Below are 27,451 nucleotides of genomic sequence, written 5' to 3' on the forward strand. Positions count from 1 at the left end.
TGACTTTTGTCTAGTAAAATGACGACTCTTCATAAAATTGCTGAAATTTCAAGCTTTTCTTGTAAAATTGCGACTGTTATTGAGTAAAATTCCAACTTTTATCATAACATTGCACAAATGTTCAGTTTGTCTTGTAAAATTTTGACTTGCGTTGAGTAAAATGACGACTTTTATTATAATACTGCCAAAATTCTATGTTTTTCTTCCGAAATTGTGACTTTCTTCTTGTGAAATTACAACTCCTTTTTCACAATAAGCTTTTTTATATTTGCATAGTATGTATATATTATTAATGTTGTCAATACACTTCTTTATATATATCTAAAAAAAGGTGGTCCTAAAGAGGTAGGCATAAATGGTAATAAAAGGGTTAAAAGGCTTACCATGAGATGTTCAAAAACGAAGTAATTAGATAAAAACTTCTCGGTTTATGGCCACAAACCTTTTACTATCCTGTGAGGGGCAGGTTTTATAATCTAGATTACATTTTCACTAGTTTATGTGGGATGCTGAAGTCAATATAGCAGCATAGCACAGCGAGTATAGCTCTGTGATCAATGCGCCGCTAAAAGTAGGTCCTTAACGTTAGCGCTTGAAATAACAATATATATTTATATAGTAATAGTTAATATTCAGGTCTTGAAATATAAATGGAGTATGTTGTGATGAGAGTGCGGAAATATGATCATATCACACCAATTCTCAAATCCCTTCACTGGCTTCCTGTTCCACTCAGAATTGAATACAAAGTCTCCCTATTAACCCACCAGTGCCGCCATGGAAATGCCCCCCCTCTACCTCAAAGAACTGCTCACCCCCAAATCCTCCACACAACACCTCCGCTCCAGACAGGCTAACAACCTCCTCCAACCTCCGAGGACAAAGCTACAAACAATGGGAGACCGGGCTTTCTGCTCCGCCGCTCCCAGTCTGTGGAACGCTCTCCCTGACCACCTGAGGGCACCACAGACTGTGGATGCTTTTAAAAAAGGCTTAAAAACCCATCCATCCATCCATCCATCTTCTTCCGCTTATCCGAGGTCGGGTCGCGGGGGCAGCAGCTTAAGCAGGGAAGCCCAGACTTTCCTCTCCCCAGCCACTTCGTCCAGCTCCTCCCGGGGGATCCCGAGGCATTCCCAGGCCAGCCGGGAGACATAGTCTTCCCAACGTGTCCTGGGTCTTCCCCGTGGCCTCCTACCGGTTGGACGTGCCCTAAACACCTCCCTAGGGAGGCGTTCGGGTGGCATCCTGACCAGATGCCCGAACCACCTCATCTGGCTCCTCTCGATGTGGAGGAGCAGTGGCTTTACTTTGAGCTCCCCCCGGATGGCAGAGCTTCTCACCCTATCTCTAAGGGAGAGCCCCGCCACCCGGCGGAGGAAACTCATTTCGGCCGCCTGTACCCGTGATCTTGTCCTTTCGGTCATAACCCAAAGCTCATGACCATAGGTGAGGATGGGAACGTAGATCGACCGGTAAATTGAGAGCTTTGCCTTCCGGCTCAGCTCCTTCTTCACCACAACGGATCGATACAGCGTCCGCATTACTGAAGATGCCGCACCGATCCGCCTGTCGATCTCACGATCCACTCTTCCCTCACTCGTGAACAAGACTCCGAGGTACTTGAACTCCTCCACTTGGGGCAGGGTCTCCTCCCCAACCCGGAGATGGCACTCCACCCTTTTCCGGGCGAGAACCATGGACTCGGACTTGGAGGTGCTGATTCTCATCCCAGTCGCTTCACACTCGGCTGCGAACCGATCCAGTGAGAGCTGAAGATCCTGGCCATGCAGGATTAGGTCTCTGCTTTTTGCAGATGATGTGGCTTAAAAACCCTTCTTTTTTTTTAAAAACCAACCTTTTTTAAAAAAATTTATAGATATATGCATACTAGTTCTAGCTATTAGGCTGTTCTAGTTTTTATTTGTATTTATTTGTATTATCTTTTTATTTGTTTTATTTGTTTAATACACTGTAGCACTTTGAGGTTGTTTACTCAATGTAAAGTGCTTTTTACAAATAAAATCTATTATTATTATTATTATTATTATGTTTGGTGCTTTTTAGATTGTTAGCATTGTTAGCTGACTTTTATTTACAAGTTAGAATTAATTAAAAAATTAAAGACGTGTGTTCTTGTCTCTAATAAGGATTGGAAATGATAGCCACATTCCAATAAAAAGTGCTGTTACCCTTTCAAAAATAGTAATTTGTGTCTATTCTTAACATTCCTGCCACTTCATTTTACACACAATGGCATTTTTACCAAACCTTTATTCATTTTTTTTCAACAATACCATCATACCGGGTGGCCTTAAGACTGTAACAAAATATTGTACAGTCAGATTTTGATTATGTTACATTCCTAATAATTGCACATTTCTGCTGTATTTTATATATAGTAGTACATTTTTAATGGACAATGTGCAATAATTCGATATTATTCCCTTGTAATTTACCTGCTGTTTTGACTTTATTATTCTGTGTGATGTTTACTGTTATGACTGCCATGCATACTATAAGGGTGTTGCTGCTACTGGAAGCTAGATTTCCCTGTGGGCACATGCCCAAAGGAACAATAAAGTTGTATCTAATATAATTTAGGAGTTTTGAGTAGTAAGTGGCAACTCCGTGTAGTCACTTGTATTTCAGAACGATGCTTTTTGTTATGTTTCACAAAAACAAAACAAAAACGATGGTACGCACAGAACTGAGGTGTGTATTAATGTTGCTTACCGGGTGGGTAGCGACCGTTGCCCTGCTGGATGAAATTCTGGGGCATTCTGTACGACCAGGAAGGAGACAGCGTGTACTGCGGTGTTTTGTATTGTTCCAGTAGATGAGAACCTTGGTTCACCCCCACAAACTGGCCTGGGTGGCCTAACTCTACAAAGACACAAGCGAAAATGTGTGAAATAAAATATTACATTTCTGAATGAACTATTAGTCATATTACTATTTGTGATATGTTAAAAAAAATGTACATCACTGAATGCAACAAAAATATATTGTAATGTTAAAATTGAATGCACTGTAGCTGTATTGATATCATTTAAAAACTGTACAATAACACCCTGCAAAAGATACGAGATTTTTAAAAACACTTAGTACAAGAAAGTTTAACATATGTTATAATGATTTCAATCAGGGGCTCTTAAACTTAAATGGATGTTTCCTAACTAAACTGTCAATACAATTAAAGTGCAAAAAAAATATATAGCTTCACCACTTTCGTCATATTTTTTGCTCTTAAGAAACTTCTCTATCACTTTAGATCTAGATTTCTTCGGTTTGTTTTCTATTGTTATTACCGCCACAAGTGGTGGAAAAGTGTATTACAACTGAGTATCGCTGCGGCCCATAAAGGACCACAGAAGAAACAGATATTTTATTTAAATACATGTTAGGTACTGTAATTTCCGTCCTATAAGCCATTATTGTTTTCCCCTTGCTTTGAATCCTGCGCTTTATACAATGCTGCGGAAAATTGATGGATTTTTCCGGGTTCACAAGCTTCACATACCGCAAATAAATTAGACCAATGAAACCGCCGAATGGGTCACTGTGGACCAATTACACTGTTTGCATTAAATCAAACGCACCTAGACAATGATTCAGTCAGCCATTTAGCACGTTGTGGACTCACCCTACTCAGTGGCCTAGTGGTTAGAGTGTCCGCCCTGAGATCGGTAGGTTGTGAGTTCATACCAAAGACTATAAAAATGGGACCCATTACCTCCCTGCTTGGCACTCAGCATCAAGGGTTGGAATTGGGGGTTACATTACCAAAAATTATTCCCGGGCGCGGCCACTGCTGCTGCCCACTACTCCCCTCACCTCCCAAGGGGGTGATCAAGGGTGATGGGTCAAATGCAGAGAATCATTTCGCCACACCTAGTGTGTGTGTGACAATCATTGGTACTTTAACTCATCATCAAAACTAACTCATGGAATGTATGGATTTTTCCGGGCTCACGAGCTTCACATGCCGCAAATAAATTCAGACCAATGAAACTGGTCACTGGGGACCAATTACCGTATTTTTTTCATAGTTTGGCCGGGGGTGCGACTTATACTCAGGAGCGACTTATGTGTGACATTACTGTAAAATATCAAATATTATTATTTAGCTCATTCACATAAGAGACTAGACGTATAAGATTTCATGGGATTTAGCGATTAGGAGTGACAGATTGTTTGGTAAACGTATAGCATGTTCTATTGAATGACTCTTACCATAATATGTTACGTTAACATACCAGGCGCGTTCTCAGTTGGTTATTTATGCCTCATATAACGTACACTTATTCAGCCTGTTGTTCACTATTCTTTATTTATTTTAAATTGCCTTTCAAATGTCTATTCTTGGTGTTGGGTTTTATCAAATAAATTTCCCCCCAAAATTGCGACTTATATGTGTTTTTTTCCTTCTTTATTGTGCATTTTCGGCCGGTGCGACTTATACTCCGGAGCGACTTATACTCCGAAAAATAAGGTACATTGTTTGCATTAAATCAAACGCACCTAGACAATCATTCAGTCAGCCATTTAGCACCTTGTGGACTCACCCTCATCGTGGGGAAGAATTGACGAAATGCACAAGACGCAGCACAAAAGCCAAAGACAATCGACTCGGCAATCGAAAAAGGAAACAGACAGAAAACGGGCCTTGAAAAGCTGTAGTGTTAACGCACCGACTTCAGGACATACATGCCAACCTTGAGACCTCCGATTTCGGGAGGTGGGGGGTGTTTGGGGGCGGGGCTAAGAGGGGAGGAGTATATTTACAGCTAGAATTCACCAAGTCAAGTATTTCATACATATATATATATATATATATATATATATATATATATATATATAAGAAATACTTGACTTTCAGTGAATTCTAGCTGTATATATATTTATTTTATTATATATATATATATATATATACAATATATATATATATATATATATATACTTGACTTTCTGTGAATTGTAGCTATATATATATTTTTTTTATTTTATTATATATATATATATATATATATATATATATATACATATATATATATACATATATAAAATAAATACTTGAATTTCAGTGTTCATTTATTTACACATATACACACACATAACACTCATTTACTCATTGTTGAGTTAAGGGTTGAATTGTCCATCCTTGTTCTATTCTCTGTCACTATTTTTCTAACCATGCTGAACACCCTTTCGCAGGTACCCAGAAAGGTTTCGAGTACCACCAAAAAAACTGAATCTCTGAAGACAGTATAAAAATCTGTGTTAAAGATGTACAAATACTGTTTGTATAATAAGCATGTTATTTTTTTACAAATGAGGGTTAAGAGTACAGTACTAAAAAAAAAAGAAAAGAATGTGGCTTGAGTACAGTTTTTTAATTGAGCTGCTGCATTTTTTGGTTGGGTTGTTTATTTATTTTGAGTAACTTCTATACATTTCTAAAAGGGGAATAATGTAATAGAGTTATCTATGTTTGTCTGTTGCCATCTCCTGGTGAATGTTGGCTATAGCGTACTGGGGTTACTTTTTGGTTGGCCAACGATTTACGTGGTGTTGCGCACCTGACGTCACTCAGGTCCGCATGGAGCTGGAGGGGGCGTGGCTTCCAGCTCCGCCTGAATTTCGGGAGAAAATTTGTCCCGGGAGGTTTTCGGGAGAGGCGCTGAATTTCGGGAGTCTCCCGGAAAATCCGGGAGGGTTGGCAAGTATGCTTCAGGATGAAGACAGCGCTCAATAACTTTCCCAGTAGGTTACTGTATGCCGTGTTAGGAGTCTTTTGTTAAATTTGGGAAATAAATATTTCATGTTTCAATGTGGCTTGTAGACTTGTGCGGTCAATATATGTACAAAATAACATTCGTTCAAAAATTTGGTGGCGTAGCTTAGATGCGCTTTATAGCCCGGAAATGATGGTAATTTCCTAACTGTTGATATGAATAATACAAAAATAATAATGATAAATTAAAAAAATAATAGTAATAATAATAAAACTGTTATTATGCTAACTGCTTGTGCTGCTGCTTATAATAACAAAAGGAAGACACCAGCACGCTTCACCCAGTGAGTACCTGACTTGACTACAGCGCCGTTGCCCAGAAGCGAGCCAGACGATGCCAGGTGGTTGAGCCAGTGTCCGTCACGTCCCGGCCCACCGATGCCCAGCGGCCTCCCCGCCGGCTGAGCGAAGATGATGCTGGGGTCGTTCAGGTTGACGGGGTTGGGGCTGCCACCGGAGCTGGTGGCGCTCCCCGGCGCCGAACGAAGGGCGAATTTTAAGTTGGGTGGCGAGGGGGCGGTGGGCGTGGCCGCGCTGAGGACAGGTCCGTGAATCGGCCAGGCGGTGGACGGGATGTTCGCCGGGTGATGGTGGGCTTGGGACTGGTGCTGGTGGGAGGCAAGCGGTCCCAGGGCAGCCAGCGGGCCGAGGTGATACTGGCCAGGGTGCGGCGAAGGGAAGGGAAAGAGGGGGAGCGCCACCTGCGGGTGAACTGCCTGCTTTTGAGGGCCTGAGGACATGGGTTTATTCTGGGAGGGCTGGGGGGAACTCGGGGCTCGGGGGGAACTTTGAGACGCTGATGCCGGCGGAGTCTGGCGACTGTTTGACTGGACAGGAAGTTAAGAAAAAAAGAAGCACACGTCACTTTTATCAGGAGTAAACAATCACAGCTCTGTCGCCAATAGTTGTTTTTTTCTAAGATTAAGAGAAGGATAGACCGTCAACAAGCAGAGACAGGGTAATATTACTGCAGTACTGGAATATTTGTACATGGTGAGTATTGGAAGTATGTGTACAAATTTAAATAAACTTGCCTTGCCTGACTGGTTTGTATTTAGGATGCACGATAAATATCAGACTGGTACTTATTCGGGCCAATATGAGTCTTGTAAGTAATGTAGTAGTAGTGATATTGTACAAGTAACCTCTTGTAAGTAATGTAGTAGTAGTGATATTGTACAAGTAAGATATTGTAAGTGATGTAGTAGTAGTGACATTGTACAAGTAACATATTGTAAGTAATGTAGTAGTAGTGATATTGTACAAGTAACCTCTTGTAAGTAATGTAGTAGTGATATAGTACAAGTAATGTCTAATAAGTACTGTAGTAGTATTGATATTGTACAATTAACATATTGTAAGTAATGTTGTTGTAGTAGTAGTAGTAGTAGTGATATTATACAATTAACATATTGTAAGTAATGTAGTAGTAGTGATATTGTACAAGTAACCTCTTGTAAGTAATGTAGTAGTAGTGATATAGTACAAGTAAGATATTGTAAGTGATGTAGTAGTAGTGATATTGTACAAATAACCTCTTGTAAGTGATATAGTACAAGTAACCGCTTGTAAGTAATGTAGTAGTAGTGATATAGTGCAATTAACATATTGTAAGTAATGTAGAAGTAGTGATATTGTACAAGTAACCTCTTGTAAGTAATGTAGTAGTGATATTGTACAAGTAATGTCTAATAAGTATTGTAGTAGTATTGATATTGTACAATTAACATATTGTAAGTAATGTAGTAGTGATATTGTACAAGTAACCTCTTGTAAGTAATGTAGTAGTAGTAGTAGTGATATTATACAATTAACATATTGTAAGTGATGTAGTAGTAGTGATATTGTACAAGTAACCTCTTGTAAGTAATGTAGTAGTAGTAGTAGTGATATTATACAAGTAACATATTGTAAGTGGTGTAGTAGTAGTGATATAGTACAAGTAACCTCTTGTAAGTAATGTAGTAGTAGTAGTGATATAGTGCAATTAACATATTGTAAGTAATGTAGTAGTAGTGATATTGTAGAAGTAACCTCTTGTAAGTAATGTAGTAGTAGTGATATTGTACAAGTAATGTCTAGTAAGTAATGTAGTAGTAAAGATATTGTACAAGTGACCTCTTATAAGTTATGTAGTAGTAGTCGTGATATTATACAATTAACATATTGTAAGTGATGTAGTAGTAGTGATATTATACAATTAACATATTGTAAGTAACGTAGTAGTAGTGATATTGTACAAGTAACATATTGTAAGTAATGTAGTAGTAGTGATATTATACAATTAACATATTGTAAGTAATGTAGTAGAAGTGACATAGTACAACACGGGAGGAGCTGGACGAAGTGGCTGGGGAGAGGAAAGTATGGGCTTCCCTGCTTAGGCTGCTGCCCCCACGACCTGACCTCGGATAAGCGGAACAAGATGGATGGATGGATGGGACCGCTTATAAGTAATGTAGTAGTAGTGATATTGTACAATTAACATATTGTAAGTAATGTAGTAGTACTAATATTGTACAAGTAACATCTTGTAAGTAATGTAGTAGTAGTGATATAGTACAAGTAACCCCTTGTAAGTAATGTAGTAGTACTAATATTGTACAAGTAACCTCTTGTAAGTAATGTAGTAGTGATATTGTACAATTAACATTTTGTAAGTAATGTAGTAGTAGTGATGTTGTATTGGTAATGTCTTGTAAGTAATGTAGTAGTAGTGATATTGTACAAGTAAGATATTGTAAGTGATGTAGTAGTAGTGATATTGTACAAGTAACATATTGTAAATAATGTAGTAGTAGTGATATTGTACAAGTAACCTCTTGTAAGTAATGTAGTAGTAGTAGTGATATAGTACAAGTAAGATATTGTAAGCGATGTAGTAGTAGTGATATTGTACAAGTAACATATTGTAAGTAATGTAGTAGTAGTGATATTGTACAAGTAACCTCTTGTAAGTAATGTAGTAGTAGTGATATTGTACAAGTAACCTCTTGTAAGTAATGTAGTAGTAGTGATATTGTACAAGTAATGTCTTGTAAGTAATGTAGTAGTCGTGATATTGTCAACATATTGTAAGTAATGTAGTAGTAGTGATATTGTACAAGTAACATTGTAACATATTGCAAGTAACGTAGTAGTAGTGATATTGTACAAGTAACACATTAGTGATGTAGTAGTAGTGACATTGTACAAGTAACATATTGTAAGTAATGTAGTAGTAGTGATATTGTACAAGTAACATCTTGTGAGTAATGTAGTAGTAGTAGTGATATTGTACAAGTAACATATTGTAAGTAACGTAGTAGTAGTGATATCATACAAGTAACATATTGTAAGTAACGTAGTAGTAGTGATATTGTACAAGTAACATATTGTAAGTAATGTAGTAGTAGTAGTGATATTGTACAAGTAAGATATTGTAAGTAATGCAGTAGTAGTGATATTGTACAAGTAACCTCTTGTAAGTAATGTAGCAGTAGTGATATTGTACAAGTAACGTTTTGTAAGTAATGTAGTAGTAGTGATATTGTACCAGTAACCTCTTGTAAGTAATGTAGTAGTAGTAGTGATATTGTACCAGTAACCTCTTGTAAGTAATGCAGTAGTAGTGATATTGTACCAGTAACCTCTTGTAAGTAATGCAGTAGTAGTGATATTGTACTAGTAACATATTGTAAGTAATGTAGTAGTAGTGATATTGTACCAGTAACGTCTTGTAAGTAATGTAGTAGTAGTAGTAGTGATATTGTACCAGTAACCTCTTGTAAGTAATGTAGTAGTAGTGATATTGTACCAGTAACCTCTTGTAAGTAATGTAGTAGTAGTGATATTGTACCAGTAACCTCTTGTAAGTAATGCAGTAGTAGTGATATTGTACTAGTAACATATTGTAAGTAATGTAGTAGTAGTGATATTGTACCAGTAACGTCTTGTAAGTAATGTAGTAGTAGTAGTAGTGATATTGTACCAGTAACCTCTTGTAAGTAATGTAGTAGTAGTGATATTGTACCAGTAACCTCTTGTAAGTAATGCAGTAGTAGTGATATTGTACCAGTAACCTCTTGTAAGTAATGTAGTAGTAGTGATATTGTACCAGTAACCTCTTGTAAGTAATGCAGTAGTAGTGATATTGTACAAGTAACATATTGTAAGTAATGCAGTAGCAGAGGTGGGTAGTAACGCGCTACATTTACTCCGTTACATCTACTTGAGTAACTTTTGGGATAAATTGTACTTCTAAGAGTAGTTTTAATGCAACATACTTTTACTTTTACTTAAGTATATTTATAGAGAAGGAACGCTACTTTTACTCCGCTACTTTTATCTACATTCAGCTTGCTACTCGCTACTAATTTTTATCGATCTGTTAATGCACGCTTTGTTTGTTTTGGTCTGTCAGACAGACCTTCAAAGTGCCTGCCTTACTGGTGACGTTTCACTCCGTTCCACCAATCAGATGCAGTCACTGGTGACGTTGGACCAATCAAACAGAGCCAGGTGGTCACATGACCTGACTTAAACAAGTTGAAAAACGTATTGGGGTGTTACCATTTAGTGGTCAATTGTACGGAATATGTACTGTACTGTGCAATCTACTAATAAAAGTTTCAATCAATCAATCAAAAGTGTGAAGGAAAAAAGACCCTTTTTTATTTCAATCGTACATCCCGTCAAAAGCCTAAAGACTGACTGCACAGTTCCTGTCTTCACAATAAAAGTGCCGCTCCATCGCGCCTGCGCTTTCAAAACAAGAGTCTCCGAAAGCCAGCGCAAACAAGCTAGCAAGCTACGGAATTTGCCGCCAATGTATTTCTTGTAAAGTGTATAAAAACGAATATGGAAGCTGGACAAATAAAATGCCAAAAACCTACCACTTTCATGTGGTATTAGACAGAAAGGAGGAACTTTTTTTCTCCTCCATTTGAAAACGTGGACGCTATCATCACTACTGTCTGATTACAATCAATGCAAGTCATCAGAATCAGGTAATACACCAACTTATATTCTAGTCTTCATGAAAGAAAGGAATCTATATGTGTTAAACATGCATGTATATTCATTAAAACACTTTTAACATGTAAACAAAAACGGCAAAATAAATAAATATATATATATATATATGTATATATATATATATATATATATATATATATATATATATATATATATATATATATATATATATATATATATATATATATATATGTGTGTGTGTGTGTGTATATATATATATATATAGATATATATATATAGATGACATGTGTGTGTATGTTACTCATCAGTTACTCAGTACTTGAGTAGTTTTTTCACAACATACTTTTTACTTTTACTCAAGTAAATATTTGGGTGACTACTCCTTACTTTTACTTGAGTAATAAATCTCTAAAGTAACAGTACTCTTACTTGAGTACAATTTCTGGCTACTCTACCCACCTCTGCCAGTAACCACTTGTAAGTAATGCAGTAGTAGTGATATTGTACCAGTAACCACTTGTAAGTAATGTAGTAGTAGTGATATAGTGCACTAACTACACCAATATCAAAATTCAAAAATGAATGATCTGTATTGGTCTTGAGACACAGGAAGTTATTTATATAAAACATGCATCTTGTTTTTGTAATGAAGCCAATCAAGTCCCGTTGTTGGTACTCACGCTCTCTGAGGGTAGCCTGACCCTTCCAGAGCATTCCGGTGGTCCCTGAGCGATGGGGATGGACTGAGAGCTCACCGTAGAGCGAATCATGTGAGGAGCTGAGGGACGAACAAGAGCGCAGAAAAGACGTTCAATAGTCTTCACTCTTTAGACCTAAGTATGTTCATGGTACCTGGCACCCCAGCAGTCCTGTGCTTCAGATGGCGGTACTCAGGACAGTCCCTCCGAACGTGACCACTGTCCCCACAATGAAAACAACGCCTGTCTTTTTGCTCTCGCTCCTCTTCTTTCACGTCGTCCTCTTTGTCATTTTCTTTCTTTTTCATTCTGGTAAAAAAAAAAGAACAAAAATGTTAGTGCTATACCTTTGTTTATGTGGTACAAACAGACTCTTGTGTATTTTTTTACACATAGTCAATTGTGATTAGGAGTGCGTTCTTAGAGGGGAAGTAACTGCCCTTTTAGTTGGAATTTTGCCTACCTTTCACAATCCAGATGTAAGACAAAACACGTTTTTCTTCTGTTATGCATTTTAAATGGTAAAACACAGTCACTATGAAGTGGCTAACAATACAGATAATGGTAGTACACTATTTCGCCCATACAGTCCTCGAAAAAACAAATAAAACCCGACAACTAGAGATGTCCGATAATGGCTTTTTTGCCGATATTCCGATATTGTCCAACTCTTAATTACCGATTCCGATATCAACCGATACCGATATATACAGTCGTGGAATTAACACATTATTATGCCTAATTTTGTTGTGATGCCCCGCTGGATGCATTAAACAATGTAACAAGGTTTTCCAAAATAAATCAACTCAAGTTATGGAAAAAAAAAAGTGCCAACATGGCACTGCCATATTTATTATTGAAGTCACAAAGTGCATTGTTTTTTTTTAACATGCCTCAAAACAGCAGCTTGGAATTTGGGACATGCTCTCCCTGAGAGAGCATGAAGAGGTTGAGGTGGGGTGTAGGGGTTAACGGGGGGTGTATATTGTAGCGTCCCGGAAGAGTTAGTGCTGCAAGGGGTTCTGGGTATTTGTTCTGTTGTGTTTATGTTGTGTTACGGTGCGGATGTTCTCCCGAAACGTGTTTGTCATTCTTGTTTGGTGTGGGTTCACAGTGTGGCGCATATTTGTAACAGTGCTAAAGTTGTTTATACGGCCACCCTCAGTGTGACCTGTATGGCTGTTGACCAAGTATGCCTTGCATTCACTTGTGTGTGTGAAAAGCCGTAGGTATTACGTGATTGGGCCGGCACGCAAAGGCAGTGCCTTTAAGGCACGCCTCCAATATTGTTGTCTGGGAGAAATTCGGGATAATGGTTGCCTCGGGAGATTTTCGGGAGGGGCACTGATTTTCGGAAGTCTCCCGGGAAAATCGGGAGGGTTGGCAAGTATGACTGGGAGACGCAACTGCTCTGTACTTCTCCCTACGTCCGTGTACCACTCCGTACAGCGGCATTTTAAAAAGTCATAAATTTTACTTTTTGAAACCGATACCGATAATTTCCGATATTACATTTTAAAGCATTTATCGGCCGATAATATCGGCACTCCGATATTATTGGACATCTCTAATTGTTACACATAGTAAATTGCGATTAGGAGTGCGTTCTTAGAGGGGAAGTAACTGCCCTTTTACCGTATTTTTCGGACTATAAGTCGCAGTTTTTTTTCATAGTTTGGCCGGGGGTGCGACTTATACTCAGGAGCGACTTATGTGTGAAATTATTAACACATTACCGTAAAATATCAAATAATATTATTTAGCTCATTCACGTAAGAGACTAGACGTATAAGATTTCATGGGATTTAGCGAAAAGGAGTGACAGATTGTTTGGTAAACGTATAGCATGTTCTATATGTTATAGTTATTTGAATGACTCTTACCATAATATGTTACGTTAACATACCAGGCACATTCTCAGTTGTTTATTTATGCCTCATATAACATACACTTATTCAGCCTGTTCAACATTCTTTATTTATTTTTAATTGCCTTTCAAATGTCTATTCTTGGTGTTGGCTTTTATCAAATAAATTTCCCCAAAAAATGTGACTTATACTCCAGTGCGACTTATATATGTTTTTTTCCTTCTTTAGTATGCATTTTCGGCCGGTGCGACTTATACTGCGGAGCGACTTATACTCCGAAAAATACGGTATATATTTTTAATTTATAGCCAAAATAACTAAAACTTAATACAAGTCACAATCCCCTGAATTGTATTTTTTCCGCAAGACACAACTTGTTTTTCTGAGAAAAAAATACTACTTTTGAGCACTACAAGTTTGTTTTAAGACACAAAACTTCCCAGTAATAGTAGGTATAGCCAATTATACCTTTTAATTGATAATTTTAAGCTCACTTTTAAGTTTTTAAAGCCTAAATTGAATGTCTTATTTCAAGAAATCCTACCCAGACAATTTTGACTTGGCAAAAATGTTTTCGCTTACTGGAAGCAAAAATAATTTGTATTATTTTTTTCCACTCTTTTTAAGAGGGGCATTTTCCCGAGGGTAGTAGAAGGTTGTGGACGAAAACTGAGACATCCCATGGCAAGAAAGACAAAAAAAGACCTTTGTTTGCGTCACTTTTTTTAATCCTTCATGAGGATTATGATTAATTATTCATCTAAACGGGAAGATATATGAACATCCCATTAGTGGTCATCCTAGTGAGAGCAGACATTGTACAGTAAGGGATGTTTTATTTGAAGTTTGTATATCTTGCTTAGCACTTAGCAATACTGCTGCATGATATTTAGTTTTCGTTGGTGAAGGAAAAAAGGAAACGATGTGATGCGTTTGTGAAATGAATACGCCACTGTATCCTTAAAATGAGCAAATACGTAAATATCACAGTGTATTAGAAATGTGCGTGTACGACATTACATACATACTTAAAGCATGTACATAAAACCTTGATGGAGGCTTTTGGATGTTTTTTAGAGCGAATCTCCATTAGCTTCATTGTTAGCTGACTATTGCTAGCATTTATTTACATGTCAGAATGCATTTTCTCACATAAGGATGATCGGCAAAATTCCCCAAAAAGGGCAGTTCCCTTTTAAAGGGACAGGACTTTATATAACTGCTCTGTGGGGGTCACAATCGCTCGTGGTTGGTAGGAGATTAAATACTTATTTAATCAAATACAAATTAAGACAAACATTATTTTTAAAGACTTCTTAGACACGAACTTATTGGATAAAAAAAAATATTTGCTGTAAACCTGCGTCTCTTTGGACAATCCTTCATGTAATGTCCAATCTTTCCACAGATCCTGCAGCACCTGTCGTTCGGGGCCAGCTCGCCATCCGTTAGAACGTTCGGGTCAAAAAAATAGTCCTGCAAACATATCACAAAAAAAAGACAGTTATAATTCTTTAAAAGGCCAGTGAAAAGTGTTTGTCAGCCACGTGAAAAACAACATTTGCACGTACCACTTCAGTGCCAGGGATTGGGTCGAATGGAATTCCAAACAGGTTCCTCCCATTTATAAAAGCCTTCATTATAAAGTTTGTCACTGCGTGAGGAGAGAAAGTGTTAAAAGAAACGTGTGCATCAATAAATAAAGGTCAATTGTGTAGCATACTGCATATTATTAGGGCTGCATCATGTACTGTATACACAGTTATACATGCAGTTTTTTTTTTACTATCATGAGTGTTTCTCATACATTCAATGATTCATGGCGGCGCGCCACAGATAAATTTGGACCACCACAAATAGATTTGGCACAACGTTTGCCCTCGCTCATTACGCACTTGGTCCGCCAGAGAATAAGAAGACAGAGCATGATAGATAATTAGGGTTGGAAAAAGTTTATAGTTCTAAACATTTTGCTTTTCATGTTGTTTTACTCACCCACTGCAAAAAGTCAGTGTTCAAAAACAAGGGAAAAAAATACAAAAATTAGGGGTATTTTACTTGGGGCGGTATAGCTCGGTTGGTAGAGCGGCCGTGCCAGCAACTTGAGGGTTGCAGGTTCGATCCCCGCTTCCGCCATCCTAGTCACTGCCGTTGTGTCCTTGGGCAAGACACTTTACCCACCTGCTCCCAGTGCCACCCACACTGGTTTAAATGTAACTTAGATATTGGGTTTCACTATGTAAAGCACTTTGAGTCACTAGAGAAAAGTGCTATATAAATGTAATTCACTTCACTTCACTTCACTTCACTTGAACTAAGCAAAATTATCTGCCAATAGAACAAGAAAATTTGGCTTGTCAAGACTTTCCAAAACAAGTAAAATTAGCTAACCTCAATGAACCCCAAAATACCTTAAAATAAGTATATTCTCACTAATAACAAGTGCACTTTTCTTGGTAGAAAAAACAAATGAGACCTTTTTGTTCAATATGTTGAAAAATATTCTTAAATGAAGTAAATGCTAGTGTCATTATCTTGACATAATGATATGCGCTCGGCATTACATTTCCTGAAACCAGCAAACTTATACTAAAAACGAGTTTATTTTTCTTAATGGAAAGGCAACTGCTTGTTACTCTCGGGGTCTATGAGCCGCTCAGGCAAATCATATTGTCTAAAAAGGCATTTTCCCATCGATAACATGACATCATAGCGCCAAGTGCGTGCTCTTTCAGTCAAATAGTGCGCAAGGAATATATATATATATATATATATATATATATATATATATATATATATATATATATATATATATATATATATATATATATGTATATATATATATATACCGTATTTTCCGGAGTATAAGTCGCACCGGCCGAAAATGCATAATAAAAAAGGAAAAAAAAAACATACATAAGTCTCATTTTTTGGGGAAATGTATTTGATAAAAGCCAACACCAAGAATAGACATTTGAAAGGCAATTTAAAATAAATAAAGAATAGTGAACAACAGGCTGAATAAGTGTACGTTATATGAGGCATAAATAACCAACTGAGAACGTGCCTGGTATGTTAACGTAACATATTATGGTAAGAGTCATTCAAATAACTATGACATATAGAACATGCTATACGTTTACCAAACAATCTGTCACTCTTAATCGCTAAATCCCATGAAATCTTATACATCTAGTCTCTTACGTGAATGAGCTAAATAATATTATTTGATATTTCACTGTAATGTGTTAATAATTTCACACATAAGTCGCTCCTGAGTATAAGTCGCACCCCCGGCCAAACTATGAAAAAAAACTGCGACTTATAGTCCGAAAAATACGGTATAGGCTCGGCCCCCGGCCATTTTTTTTTATTATTATTGTAATTTTAAAGAATTTATCTGAATGTGCATGAACTATTTCTGTTTACATTTTTTGAAATGTCAAATGTTTAAATATTAACTGTCAGTTTACTGTACTGTGCCAACTGTACTACTATAAGAGTACATCTTTTCTATTGTTTTATTGAAAATAAAACAGCAAAGTCCATTTGGCCGTCATCCGTTTTAATTATGAGACACAATTGTGTCAAAGTCATGATTTTTTATTTCATGCTTGACATAAGAAATTATTACTTTAAAAAAGTAGTTTTATACTTGTGAGTGTTGATGACACAGCTTTGCAACAGTTGATATTCTAGTTTCAAGCATGTTTTACTCAATATAGGTCATCAAACAAGCAACAAGCTGTAATATCTTACTGAGATCATTTAGGACCAAAACACTTAAAACAAGTAAAACACTCTAACATAAAACCTGCTTAGTGAGAAGAATTATCTTATCGGACAGAAAATGAGCAAATATCACCCTTATTTGAGATATTTAATCTTACTTAGATTTCAGTTTTTGCAGTGCTGGAATTGTGGCGTTGCCAAATATGCAAACTTGACAACTACGCCGCTGCCGCCACAAACATGTTGCAGCCCTTTGGACACACGCTTTATTACTATTATCATTATCATAAATAGAAATGATCCGATCAGGATTTTATGCTGCCGATTCAGATCCCGATCACCCATCAGTGAAATCGCCTGATACCAATCGCATGTATTATCTGTATTTTCTTTATTATTTATCATGAATGCTATTGACAGTGCAACAATATCAACACAATATTTAAACTAGCTCCTTATTCCCTTTATATTATATACAACTGCTTAAGCAAAGTAAAGCCAATAGTACACAATAAGTAGACAAGAACAGGGATGTCACATATGCGGCCTGCGGGCAGGTTCAATCCGTTAAGTGTAAAATTGAGCTGCATTTTTAAATTAAATAAGCTGCGGTTCTAAATGTGTCCACTGGATGTCGCAACAGCAATTCTGTTAGGCAAGCAAATAGTTTATACCAGGGCGAGCAAATAAAGCAATACAGTAAAGCGGGGCTGTGACTCCTCTCCCTCGACCCAACGTAAAACAAACAGGAGTCAAATAAACAATTTGTAAAAATATTTTGAAGCACAAACAAAAGGGGAAACGTTTGGGGAGACTTTGACAGGGTGTGGGTGGCTGGTTATTAATAACAAAACGTTAACAACAATAAAACTATAATAATTAGACCAAAAAAAACATAGTACAAATGTTTAGGGCAAGTTTGGGGAGATTTTGACAAAGAATAATCAAATGTTAACATAAAAACTATAATAGTTAAATAAAAAAATGTTTCCTGCACAAATGTAGCACACACAAATGGGACAGATTTGGACAAGGTGGGAGGGGCTGGATGATGTCAGTGGAAAATGTATTTTAGAATCATTTAAAAACGGCACAAGTGAAAAATTTCACGGCACAAACGAATGGCAGTGTTATTTTAATGTATGCGATGATAACTTCACACGGGGTACAACCAAAACTTTTCGAACTTCTCTAAAGGGACTGTTGGTGGAGCGCGAAGGAAAGAAGTAGGGCTTTGAATATTTGGGTACCACACGATACGATTCTTGGGGCTAAAGATTTGATTCTGAATCGATTCTCGATTCAAAACTATACTCGATTCAGAATCAATACTCTTTAATAATATTGGTTAACACTAGAGATGTCCGATAATATCGGACTGCCGATATTATCGGCCGATAAATGCTGTAAAATGTAATATCGGAAATTATCGGTATCGGGTTCAAAAAGTTAAATTTATGACTTTTTAAAACGCCGCTGTACGGAGCGGTACACGGACGTAGGGAGAAGTAAAGACCGCCAATAAACCTTAAAGGCACTGCCTTTGCGTGCCGGCCCAATCACATCATATCTACGGCTTTTCTCACACACAAGTGAATGCAAGGCATACTTGATCAACAGCCATACAGGTCACACTGAGGGTGGCCGTATAAACAACTTTAACACTGTTACAAATATGGGCCACACTGTGAACCCACACCAAACAAGAATGACAAACACATTTTGGGAGAACATCCGCACCGTAACACAACAGAACAAATACCCAGAACCCCTTGCAGCACTAACTCTTCCGGGACGCTACAATATACACCCTCCCCCCGCCCCCCAACCCTGCCCACCTCAACCTCCTCATGCTCTCTCAGGGAGAGCATGTCCCAAATTCCAAGCTGCTGTTTTCAGGCATGTTAAAAAAAATAATGCACTTTGTGACTTCAATAATAAATATGGCAGTGCCATGTTGGCAATTTTTTCCATAACTTCAGTTGATTTATTTTGAAAAACCTTGATACATTGTTTAATGCATCCAGCGGGGCATCACAACAAAATTAGGCATAATAATGTGTTAATTCCACAACTGTATATCGGAATCGGTAATTAAGGGTTGGACAATATCGGAATATCGGCAAAAAAGACATTATCGGACATCTCTAGTTGCCACCCCTAGAAGGACGTGTCAGCCGTCATGCTCGCAGTGCAGCGTGAGTCATTAAGCAAAATGGCAGCGTTGGTTTGCCATGCAGCTCGTTAGGGAAAATATATATATTTTTAAATGTAAAATTAGATCACCTAATTGTGTACCATTTTTTCTCTGTTTTTTAGAGCGGCCCTACTCTAAGTCCTTACAATCATGTCACATTTGATCAGTATTCAGGTTGATAAGTGCAGCACTAAAATCATTTTAATCTTGTGGGAAAAAAGACTTACTTTTGCGTGAAACTCCTGCCCCGAGATTATGATTCAAATCGAAGGGATCTGAGAAGGAGAAAATACAAGCAGTTGGAATTGCAATTATGACATAGGCTAAATATGAGCTAAATAAGCACCTTCAATAGCGATGCATTTGCTGGTCCACTGTTTTTCAAAGGTCGTCAGGCGTTTCGTTTGGCGGATGCTGATGACGTGCTCTTTGAAGTCAAACTCTTCCGTGTAGAAGCGCAGGAGCCCCAGCCAGAGCTCACCCACAGACTCTGTGTTAGGCTCCAGCTCTGACAGACGCCGACGCTGCGTGGACAGAATGATGATTTCATGAATGCGCTTAGATACCAAGATCAAGAGCGGTATGATTTCTCTCACCAAGTCATCAAGGTCATCGAAAAAGAAGGCATTCCAGCCATCCACAATCCGCTGGGGAACATCGGTTCCCTCGTAGATCTGGAGAGACATCAATAATTATTATTTACATCATTTTCCTATCCTTCACTGAACAGCTCAACTCCTTTTCTCCATCAACCCTCTGTCCTTTTACTTTGTCTCAGCAACTAGCCGAGACAGACGGCCGCCCCACAGTCTGGGATCAAACCAACTTTAAAATCCATTTGAATGTAATACCAACAAAAAAACGTGGTGGCCGGAAGGTTGGCAATATTAGGGTACAAACATCCATACTTGTTTCTGCTTAAAAATACAGCCTCAGTATTCAAATAGTGCCAGTATTTGGTACCTCCTGCAGGACCGGGATGACTGGAGGCTGCCTTTGCTGCAGAAAATAGAGCACCATCAGGATGTACGCATAGGATGACAGGCTTCCTCTGGACGCATCTCCGATATCACAGCGCTGTGAGCACAAAGTCCAGTTATTTCTGAGGCGACACGTCGAAAAACCAAGATCTCATATCGTTTGTAAGCATTGATATGAAAAGGCAGGTGACTCTGATCTGATTAGTCGAATTAAAAGGAAAGACATTCGGTAGATGACCTAAATCAGGGGTGTCCAAACACTGAAAAATGAAAACATGCAATGGCCATTATGATATTTTTCATTTTTGACACCAATTTATTGGAACCTGGTTCTTCTGTGCTCAGCCACATATGTTTTAGATGACTCTTATTATGTGTGCATGTCAGTGACGTGCGGTCACTGGAAAGAAAAAAAATGTAAAAAGAAAAAAAATTAATTAAATTGTTATATGTATCCAGTGTTTATACTATGAAGTTATTTTCCTTTTAACTTCACCAGTTTTAGATTATTTTTATTCAAAATCGCTGAATTTTCACATTTGCCGTTCAAATACTGAGAAGAGACAGTGCGGTGATCAGCAGCCAGTTGAGGCACGTCACTCAGTTGTGCCTCACCATGGATTGCGGACTCGGCTAACTGCTGGCCTGCTGTGCAGTGAGACCGTATTGCTATATGAATTATATTATACATTTCCAAAGTTTAGTTAGCTGAGGTATATAATGTGCAGTGTATTTTGTCAACAACTGTATGTGTGTAACGTATTTCTTGTGCTGAGCAATCATAAAACTGCTGCGAAGACGCACTGTGTGAGGCTCGCGTAATCCCGCCTCCTGGTGCCGGTTATTGCACCTCCGACGCAGACTGCACCCCCCGACGGGAGCGCCACACCAACCAAAGCCCACACCCAAACCCTCCACGTGCAAGACCGAATCCACCCAAAAAAAACTCACTTAACAAGAAGCCAAAAAGTGCAAAAACAACATTGCTCGCCCCGGAGGAGACGTGAACGACTGCAGGGACACAACATTAGGTACACCTGCAGACTGCAGCACGGATTTCATATTTCATTCATTCACAACTCCTCCAACAGGAACACCACTGTTCCCGCACTTATAAGTAAAGGTAAGACCATAATAACATTTTTTTAATTAAATGTGCTTTTTTTGTGTGCTACAGTTTGTATGTGTAAAGCTAAAGTTAAGTTAAAGTACCAATGATTGTCACACACACACTAGGTGTGGTGAAATTTGTCCTCTGCATTTGACCCATCCCCTTGTTCACCCCCTGGGAGGTGAGGGGAGCAGTGGGCAGCAGCGGCGCCGCGCCCGGGAATCATTTTTGGTGATTTAACCCCCAATTCCAAGCCTTGATGCTGAGTGCCAAGCAGGGAAGAATGCTGGTATGAGCTTTTAAACATAACCCGTTAACTACTGCCAATCAAATGGTGAATAAGATACTCTTTAGGGTTCATATGTTTGTAAATCTGACTGTGATGAAGTCAGTGCCTCATCAGTCATGAACCTCACCGCACGTCACTGGTGCATGTGTGTGGTATGGAAATCAATGCGCTAAAGAAATCGATTAAAATGATTACGGTAAAATGATTAAAATGACCAAAATACAGTAAATGTTGAACATATTAAATATTGTTATGAACAAGTCAATTATTTCCATTATGTATAGACTTGCAGCGTATACCGTATATAAAACGGAGGGTTTGGAAGTTGTTTCCGAGGGCTTTGAATTCTACAACAATGACTCCCATTAGCCGCATCTTCCAAGCGTTTTTTATCATCTTTAAAATCCTTACAAAAAAAAAAAAAGACGTGTGTTCTTGCCTCTCATAATGATTGTGAACGATAGGCAAAATTCCCTAAAAAGTGGAGTTCCCCTTTAACAGTATTCGTATCGCTGCATGACAATGTCTTAACCTTCTCTATTTATCAATAAAGTGTGATATTCAGCCTGCCAAGCATTCTGTAATTGAGGACTATCAACCAGGACATGTTATAAAAGACTAGACAACATATTTCAGCCTGCCAGAAAAATCTCCCACTATGTTCCTCAAATGATGCACTAACATTTGTTTAGGTAGAAATATCACAGATTACATAACAAAACATATTTGATTGATGGTCGTAATGTAAGTCGGTAAAGTTAGACTGGATGTGACGCATAGCCCTGTTGCTGTGAAGCCGGAAGTGCGTGATTGGTTTGAGAAGAGGTGTCTTGACATGTTTTTATCAAAAACCTTTGATACAGAAGTGACTCTAGAGAGGAATAGGGTGCGGCTTGACTATTTCCACTTGCGATTATGCAATGAAGGCGGAAGGTAATGGTTTTTTTGTGCTACATTTTATAAGTCTGAAATTTTGAAGAAACTAGAAAATAAAACATGTTTTCAGTTATTTCACCTTTTTTTGTTAAGTACATAACTCCACATGTGTTCATTCATAGTTTTGATGCCTTCAGTGACAATCTACAATGTAAATAGTCATGAAGATAAAGAAAACACATTGAATGAGAAGGTGTGGTCCTGTATATATATATTTTTTTAAACTTTCAACGTTTAAATATTTATAGATACATTTCAGATCTATACATTGACAAAGTTGTATTACTTTGTAAGTGCAATATTTGATTTGAGGTCATTGGAGCCTCAAATAATGTATTAAACTTTAATACATATATATATATATATATATATATATAATATCATATATTAATATATATTATTCTTACTTTCAAGACATAAATCTTCTACCTCATCTACAGCAGTGGTCCCTAACCACCAGTCCAGGGGCCGGTACCGGTCCGTGACGCATTTCCTACCGATTCGCACAGAAACAATAATTAATTTATAAATTACCGCATTTTCTTCGACTTACCGGTAACTTTCGCCTGTCCCACTAAACACACCAATAGGTTTGTTAATAGATGTATATTACACCTCCTTTATATTACAACTTCAGGTTTACAGTGAGGTGATTTCTCACGCTAATTTTTCGCTGTTTTTATCTGCCACTTGTGGAAAGACGGTCCGTGAAAATAATGCATACATTAAACCGATCCCTGGTGGAAAAAATGTTGGGGACTTCTGATCTCCAGTATACGCTGATTATAAGTTGTTGTTTTTTTGTATGTATTACGCCCTTTTTGTAAAATAAAACCTTGTTCATTTATATGGCAAACACACAATATATGCATTATTTTTCCCATAAAAGCGGAATATTTAATGTGAAGTAATTGGAGCGTTGAACAGGTCAATAATTCATACCATTTGACTCATGCAAACATTGATTTTTAACTGTTTGGGCAATGACAGTTTTAAAGTAAAAACTGCCTTAATGGCAGCATTGTTATTAGTGTCAATTAGGGATGTCCGATAATATCGGACTGCCGATATTATCGGCCGATAAATGCTTTAAAATGTAATATCGGATATTATCGATTTCAAAATTATCGGTATAGGTTTCAAAAAGTAAAATTTATGACTTTTTATAACACCGCTGTGTACACGGACGTAGGGAGAGATACAGAGCGCCAATAAACCTTAAAGGAACTGCCTTTGCGTGCCGGCCCATTCGCATAATATCTATGGCTTTTCACACACACAAGTGAATGCATTGTATACTTGGTCAACAGCCATACAGGTCACACTGAGGGTGGCCGTATAAACAACTTTAACACTGTTACAAATATGCGCCACACTGTGAACCCACACCAAACAAGAATGACAAACACATTTCGGGAGAACATACGCACCGTAGCACAACATAAACACAACAGAACAAATACCCAGAAGCCCTTGCAGCACTAACTCTTCCGGGACGCTACAATATACCCCCCCTACCCCCCCCTCCACCCCGCCCACCTCAACCTCCTCATGCACTCTCAGGGAGAGCATGTCCCAAATTCCAAGCTGCTGTTTTGAGGCATGTTAAAAAAAAAAAAGCACTTTGTGACTTCAATAGTAAATATGACGGTGCCATGTTGGCATTTTTTTCCCATTTATTTTGGAAAACCTTGTTACATTGTTTAATGCATCCAGCGGGGCATCACAACAAAATTAGGCATAATAATGTGTTAATTCCACGACTGTATATATCGGTATCGGTTGATATCGGAATCGGTAATTAAGAGTTGAACAATATCGGAATATCGGCAAAAAAGCCATTATCGGACATTTCTAGTGTCAATATTACAACATTTTCTCGTTACATTACACGTTTACACTTTTAGTCCACTTTTTATATATTTTTTTGGTAATAATCATTTAAAAATTAGCTGCGGGCCACACTTTGGACATCTAACAATGCAAAACTGAAAATGCTGATGCAAAAGGACACTACATTCTCAAAGCCGGCAAAATCCTTTCGGAACTAGACAATAACCCCTCAAAATACTGCACTCAAATGTATACAACCTGTATTCAACCGTAAATGTTGTTTTTGGCGAAGTTGATTAACTTTTTCGGCCTACCTTTGCAAAGACCTTTATCATATATCCAAGGAACTGCACGCGTTGATCCAAGGCTGCATACAAGGCCAGCATTCTGGTGTTATGCTGTGCCTACCACAGATGAATAAATTCAATTTAATGAAGAGTTTCTGCACAAATAATATAGAATGAATTAGGCCGGTCACATACTAAGGTGTTGTAGAGACTGATGTCTCCCTCCAAACCACTCTGTTTGTGTTCAAACTTCACTATAGGCACTTTTGCAGTTGTAATCGGCAAGATGTTCCTCAGACCTTAAAAATTAGAAGAGTATCTGAGATTACATGAGGTCAGATTCAGTTTTACAAGTGAATCAATACATTTACCTGGGTGCTTCTTTAGTACTTTAGCAAGGCATTCAATGATCTCCTTGCAGTTCAGCTTCTGCACAAACAACACGCGACAACACTTTGACATGTCCACTCCTAATGATAGCGCACTGTTACGTTTAGTGTAAGTGTGCATACCTCTGCAGTCTCATGACCCTCAAGGGTCATGCAAATGTCGAGGTCGCTGTCATGGAAACCGAAGCCATTCTTGGAGGATCCAAACAAACACAACTGAGCTTTATCTGCAGACACACAAGAAACAGTGTCATCCGTGCCATTGAACATGAAGACACCTGTCAGGTTCAGACACTGATGACATCTATTAAACAAGACAAGAGGCAAAGAATTAAACAGAGACATAATTCAATTTGGACTCAATATTGAGGAGAGTCGTCTGTACACTGTACCCTTGTACAGTATCTCAGCAAGCTCTGCCAAAAGATTGCACGCCTCCTTTTATTTTGGACCCTCCCCGACCACATGGCCACCGCTGTTTCCAAAGAACAAAGGTCGCAAAAAGTTCACAGAAAAGGTCGTAAACAATTCACAGAAAAGGACAGTTCAAAAAGTGTTCGTAAAATAGTTCAAAAAGACGTTCGTAAACAAGTTCAAAAAGGAGGTTCAAAAAGAGGTCGTCTGGAAATTGGGCAGATCCTGTCTTCTCTCCGCTTTGAAGTCCTTGGGTTAGAACAATATCTTTCTGTTGATTACCATACATGAAAGAACACAGGAACACCTTCCTCTTGCTCCCCCCCCTACACAGTAGAGTTTTACGAGCCTTACTCTTGGTAGGTTTCAAAGACAGCTTTTGTCTTCTCACCAGACCCTCAGTGTAACAACGTTTTTGTGATAATTTAGAAACAATTATTCTAACAACACCTTTACAGAAATGCTGACATTTAATGCTTAAATAAAGGTTTTTGTCGCTATCGTCAATTTAAGTGGAACTGTGAAAAATGAAAAGTTCCAACATGTGGGATCATTATGATCTTATAGCGACAAATAAGGTAAATATTCTTCTTTTCTTGTTCACTATTTGGCTCATTGACCAGAGTAACGTGTTTCATATTTGTTCCTGCAGAGCTTAAAGTTAAAAAAACAATTATATTGGCTAACTATTTATATTATTTGCAGGTAAAATAATGGCATCATTTTGAAACACCAACACAATTGCAGTGTCAATGCAGCCAGTGAGTGTGGCACACACTCCCTGAGGTGTCATTTACCCATTTCTACTCTTTAGAGGCGTGCGTAGCTCGGTGAAAATGTATTTTACAGGTCGCAAACACACCAAAACAGTCAGTCGCAACCCCTGAACTGTAAAAAAAAAATTAACAGACCAATCAGGATATTCTGAAGTTGGTATTTTAGGCAAAATCCAAGGGTCACCACCTAGGGCATTTGCCCAAATTAGCCCTAATCAGATTTGTTGATGGCAAACAGATGGTCGGATCTTATCTTAAAAACCTTAGGATGTGGGCGGAGCGTGGCGACACATTGCAATGCTCTGTTTTGCCACAAAAAGGAAACTAGGATGAATTGGCTCCAGAAGGTCTAATCCTAACCGTCATCTAAGCCTGGCTAATCCATCCATTTTCTACCGCTAATGTCCATCCATAATGCAAAGCCGCTTCTATTACTAACCCTCGTCAATATGGCGGATAAGAAACAAAGTTTCTTTCGAGTATCATGATCACAGAAGGCCTACAGGATGATAAACAACTAAACATGTTGCACTACACATCGTAAGAAGCTACCAGGCTTGAGATCTTGAATGTAAACAAGGGTGAGCAGACTAATACAGGTATCGATAGCATGGATACCAAGTATAGTACCTGTTTATGGTCGACACGACAATGCTGTTGTTTATTATTGTGAACTATCCACTTTATTTTGCTAAAAAAAAGGACCAATGTCATAAATTTAACAAGATTTACAACACCATGTTCTGAATTTAATTGAATAAAAATGTCTCCATATGTTTATTTTAGTTACTTGCTATGAAACATTTTCACTTCCATAATCTATTGTCAAAATATCTGATCGGGACTCGAAATCAGAGGCCAAAAGAAAAATTCAGATCTGGTTCAGAGGTCAAAAATGCTGATTGGAACGTGCCTACTTTGGAGCCTAACTGCTTATACAATTAAATGTATGATAAGTAAATACTAAGGGTGTAACGGTACGTGAATTTGTATTGAACCGTTTCGGTACGGGGGTGTCGGTTCTGTGCGGAGGTGTACCAAACAAGTTTCCACACGGACATATTAAGTAGCGCACCGTACATTGAGTAAACAATGGACACAGAAGCACAACACAAGGCATGCTAGCAGCGACCGGGCTACGACAACAAAGCGAAAGCGGTTTGCCGA

At 38.1% G+C, this 27,451-nt stretch overlaps 1 protein-coding gene across 1 annotated transcript in view; it reads right to left on the minus strand.

Moving 5' to 3' along the window:
- The window catches only part of tut4 (terminal uridylyl transferase 4), a 64,186-nt gene that overhangs the window by 1,911 nt on the left and 34,824 nt on the right, over nucleotides 1-27,451 (minus strand). The window contains exons 18-31 of the mRNA XM_061976085.2: nucleotides 25,218-25,321; nucleotides 25,077-25,134; nucleotides 24,901-25,004; nucleotides 24,733-24,822; nucleotides 20,233-20,346; nucleotides 19,866-19,943; nucleotides 19,616-19,793; nucleotides 19,497-19,544; nucleotides 14,912-14,994; nucleotides 14,701-14,816; nucleotides 11,627-11,781; nucleotides 11,455-11,552; nucleotides 6,090-6,624; nucleotides 2,737-2,886 (exon numbers count right to left, since the gene is read on the minus strand). Of these exons, the coding sequence (XP_061832069.2) occupies nucleotides 2,737-2,886; nucleotides 6,090-6,624; nucleotides 11,455-11,552; nucleotides 11,627-11,781; nucleotides 14,701-14,816; nucleotides 14,912-14,994; nucleotides 19,497-19,544; nucleotides 19,616-19,793; nucleotides 19,866-19,943; nucleotides 20,233-20,346; nucleotides 24,733-24,822; nucleotides 24,901-25,004; nucleotides 25,077-25,134; nucleotides 25,218-25,321 (1,911 nt within the window). The remainder of the gene's footprint in view (nucleotides 1-2,736; nucleotides 2,887-6,089; nucleotides 6,625-11,454; nucleotides 11,553-11,626; nucleotides 11,782-14,700; nucleotides 14,817-14,911; nucleotides 14,995-19,496; nucleotides 19,545-19,615; nucleotides 19,794-19,865; nucleotides 19,944-20,232; nucleotides 20,347-24,732; nucleotides 24,823-24,900; nucleotides 25,005-25,076; nucleotides 25,135-25,217; nucleotides 25,322-27,451) is intronic.

The sequence above is a fragment of the Nerophis lumbriciformis genome, linkage group LG14 (genome assembly GCF_033978685.3).
Source record: "Nerophis lumbriciformis linkage group LG14, RoL_Nlum_v2.1, whole genome shotgun sequence".
In the NCBI taxonomy this organism is placed as follows: Eukaryota; Metazoa; Chordata; class Actinopteri; order Syngnathiformes; family Syngnathidae; genus Nerophis; species Nerophis lumbriciformis.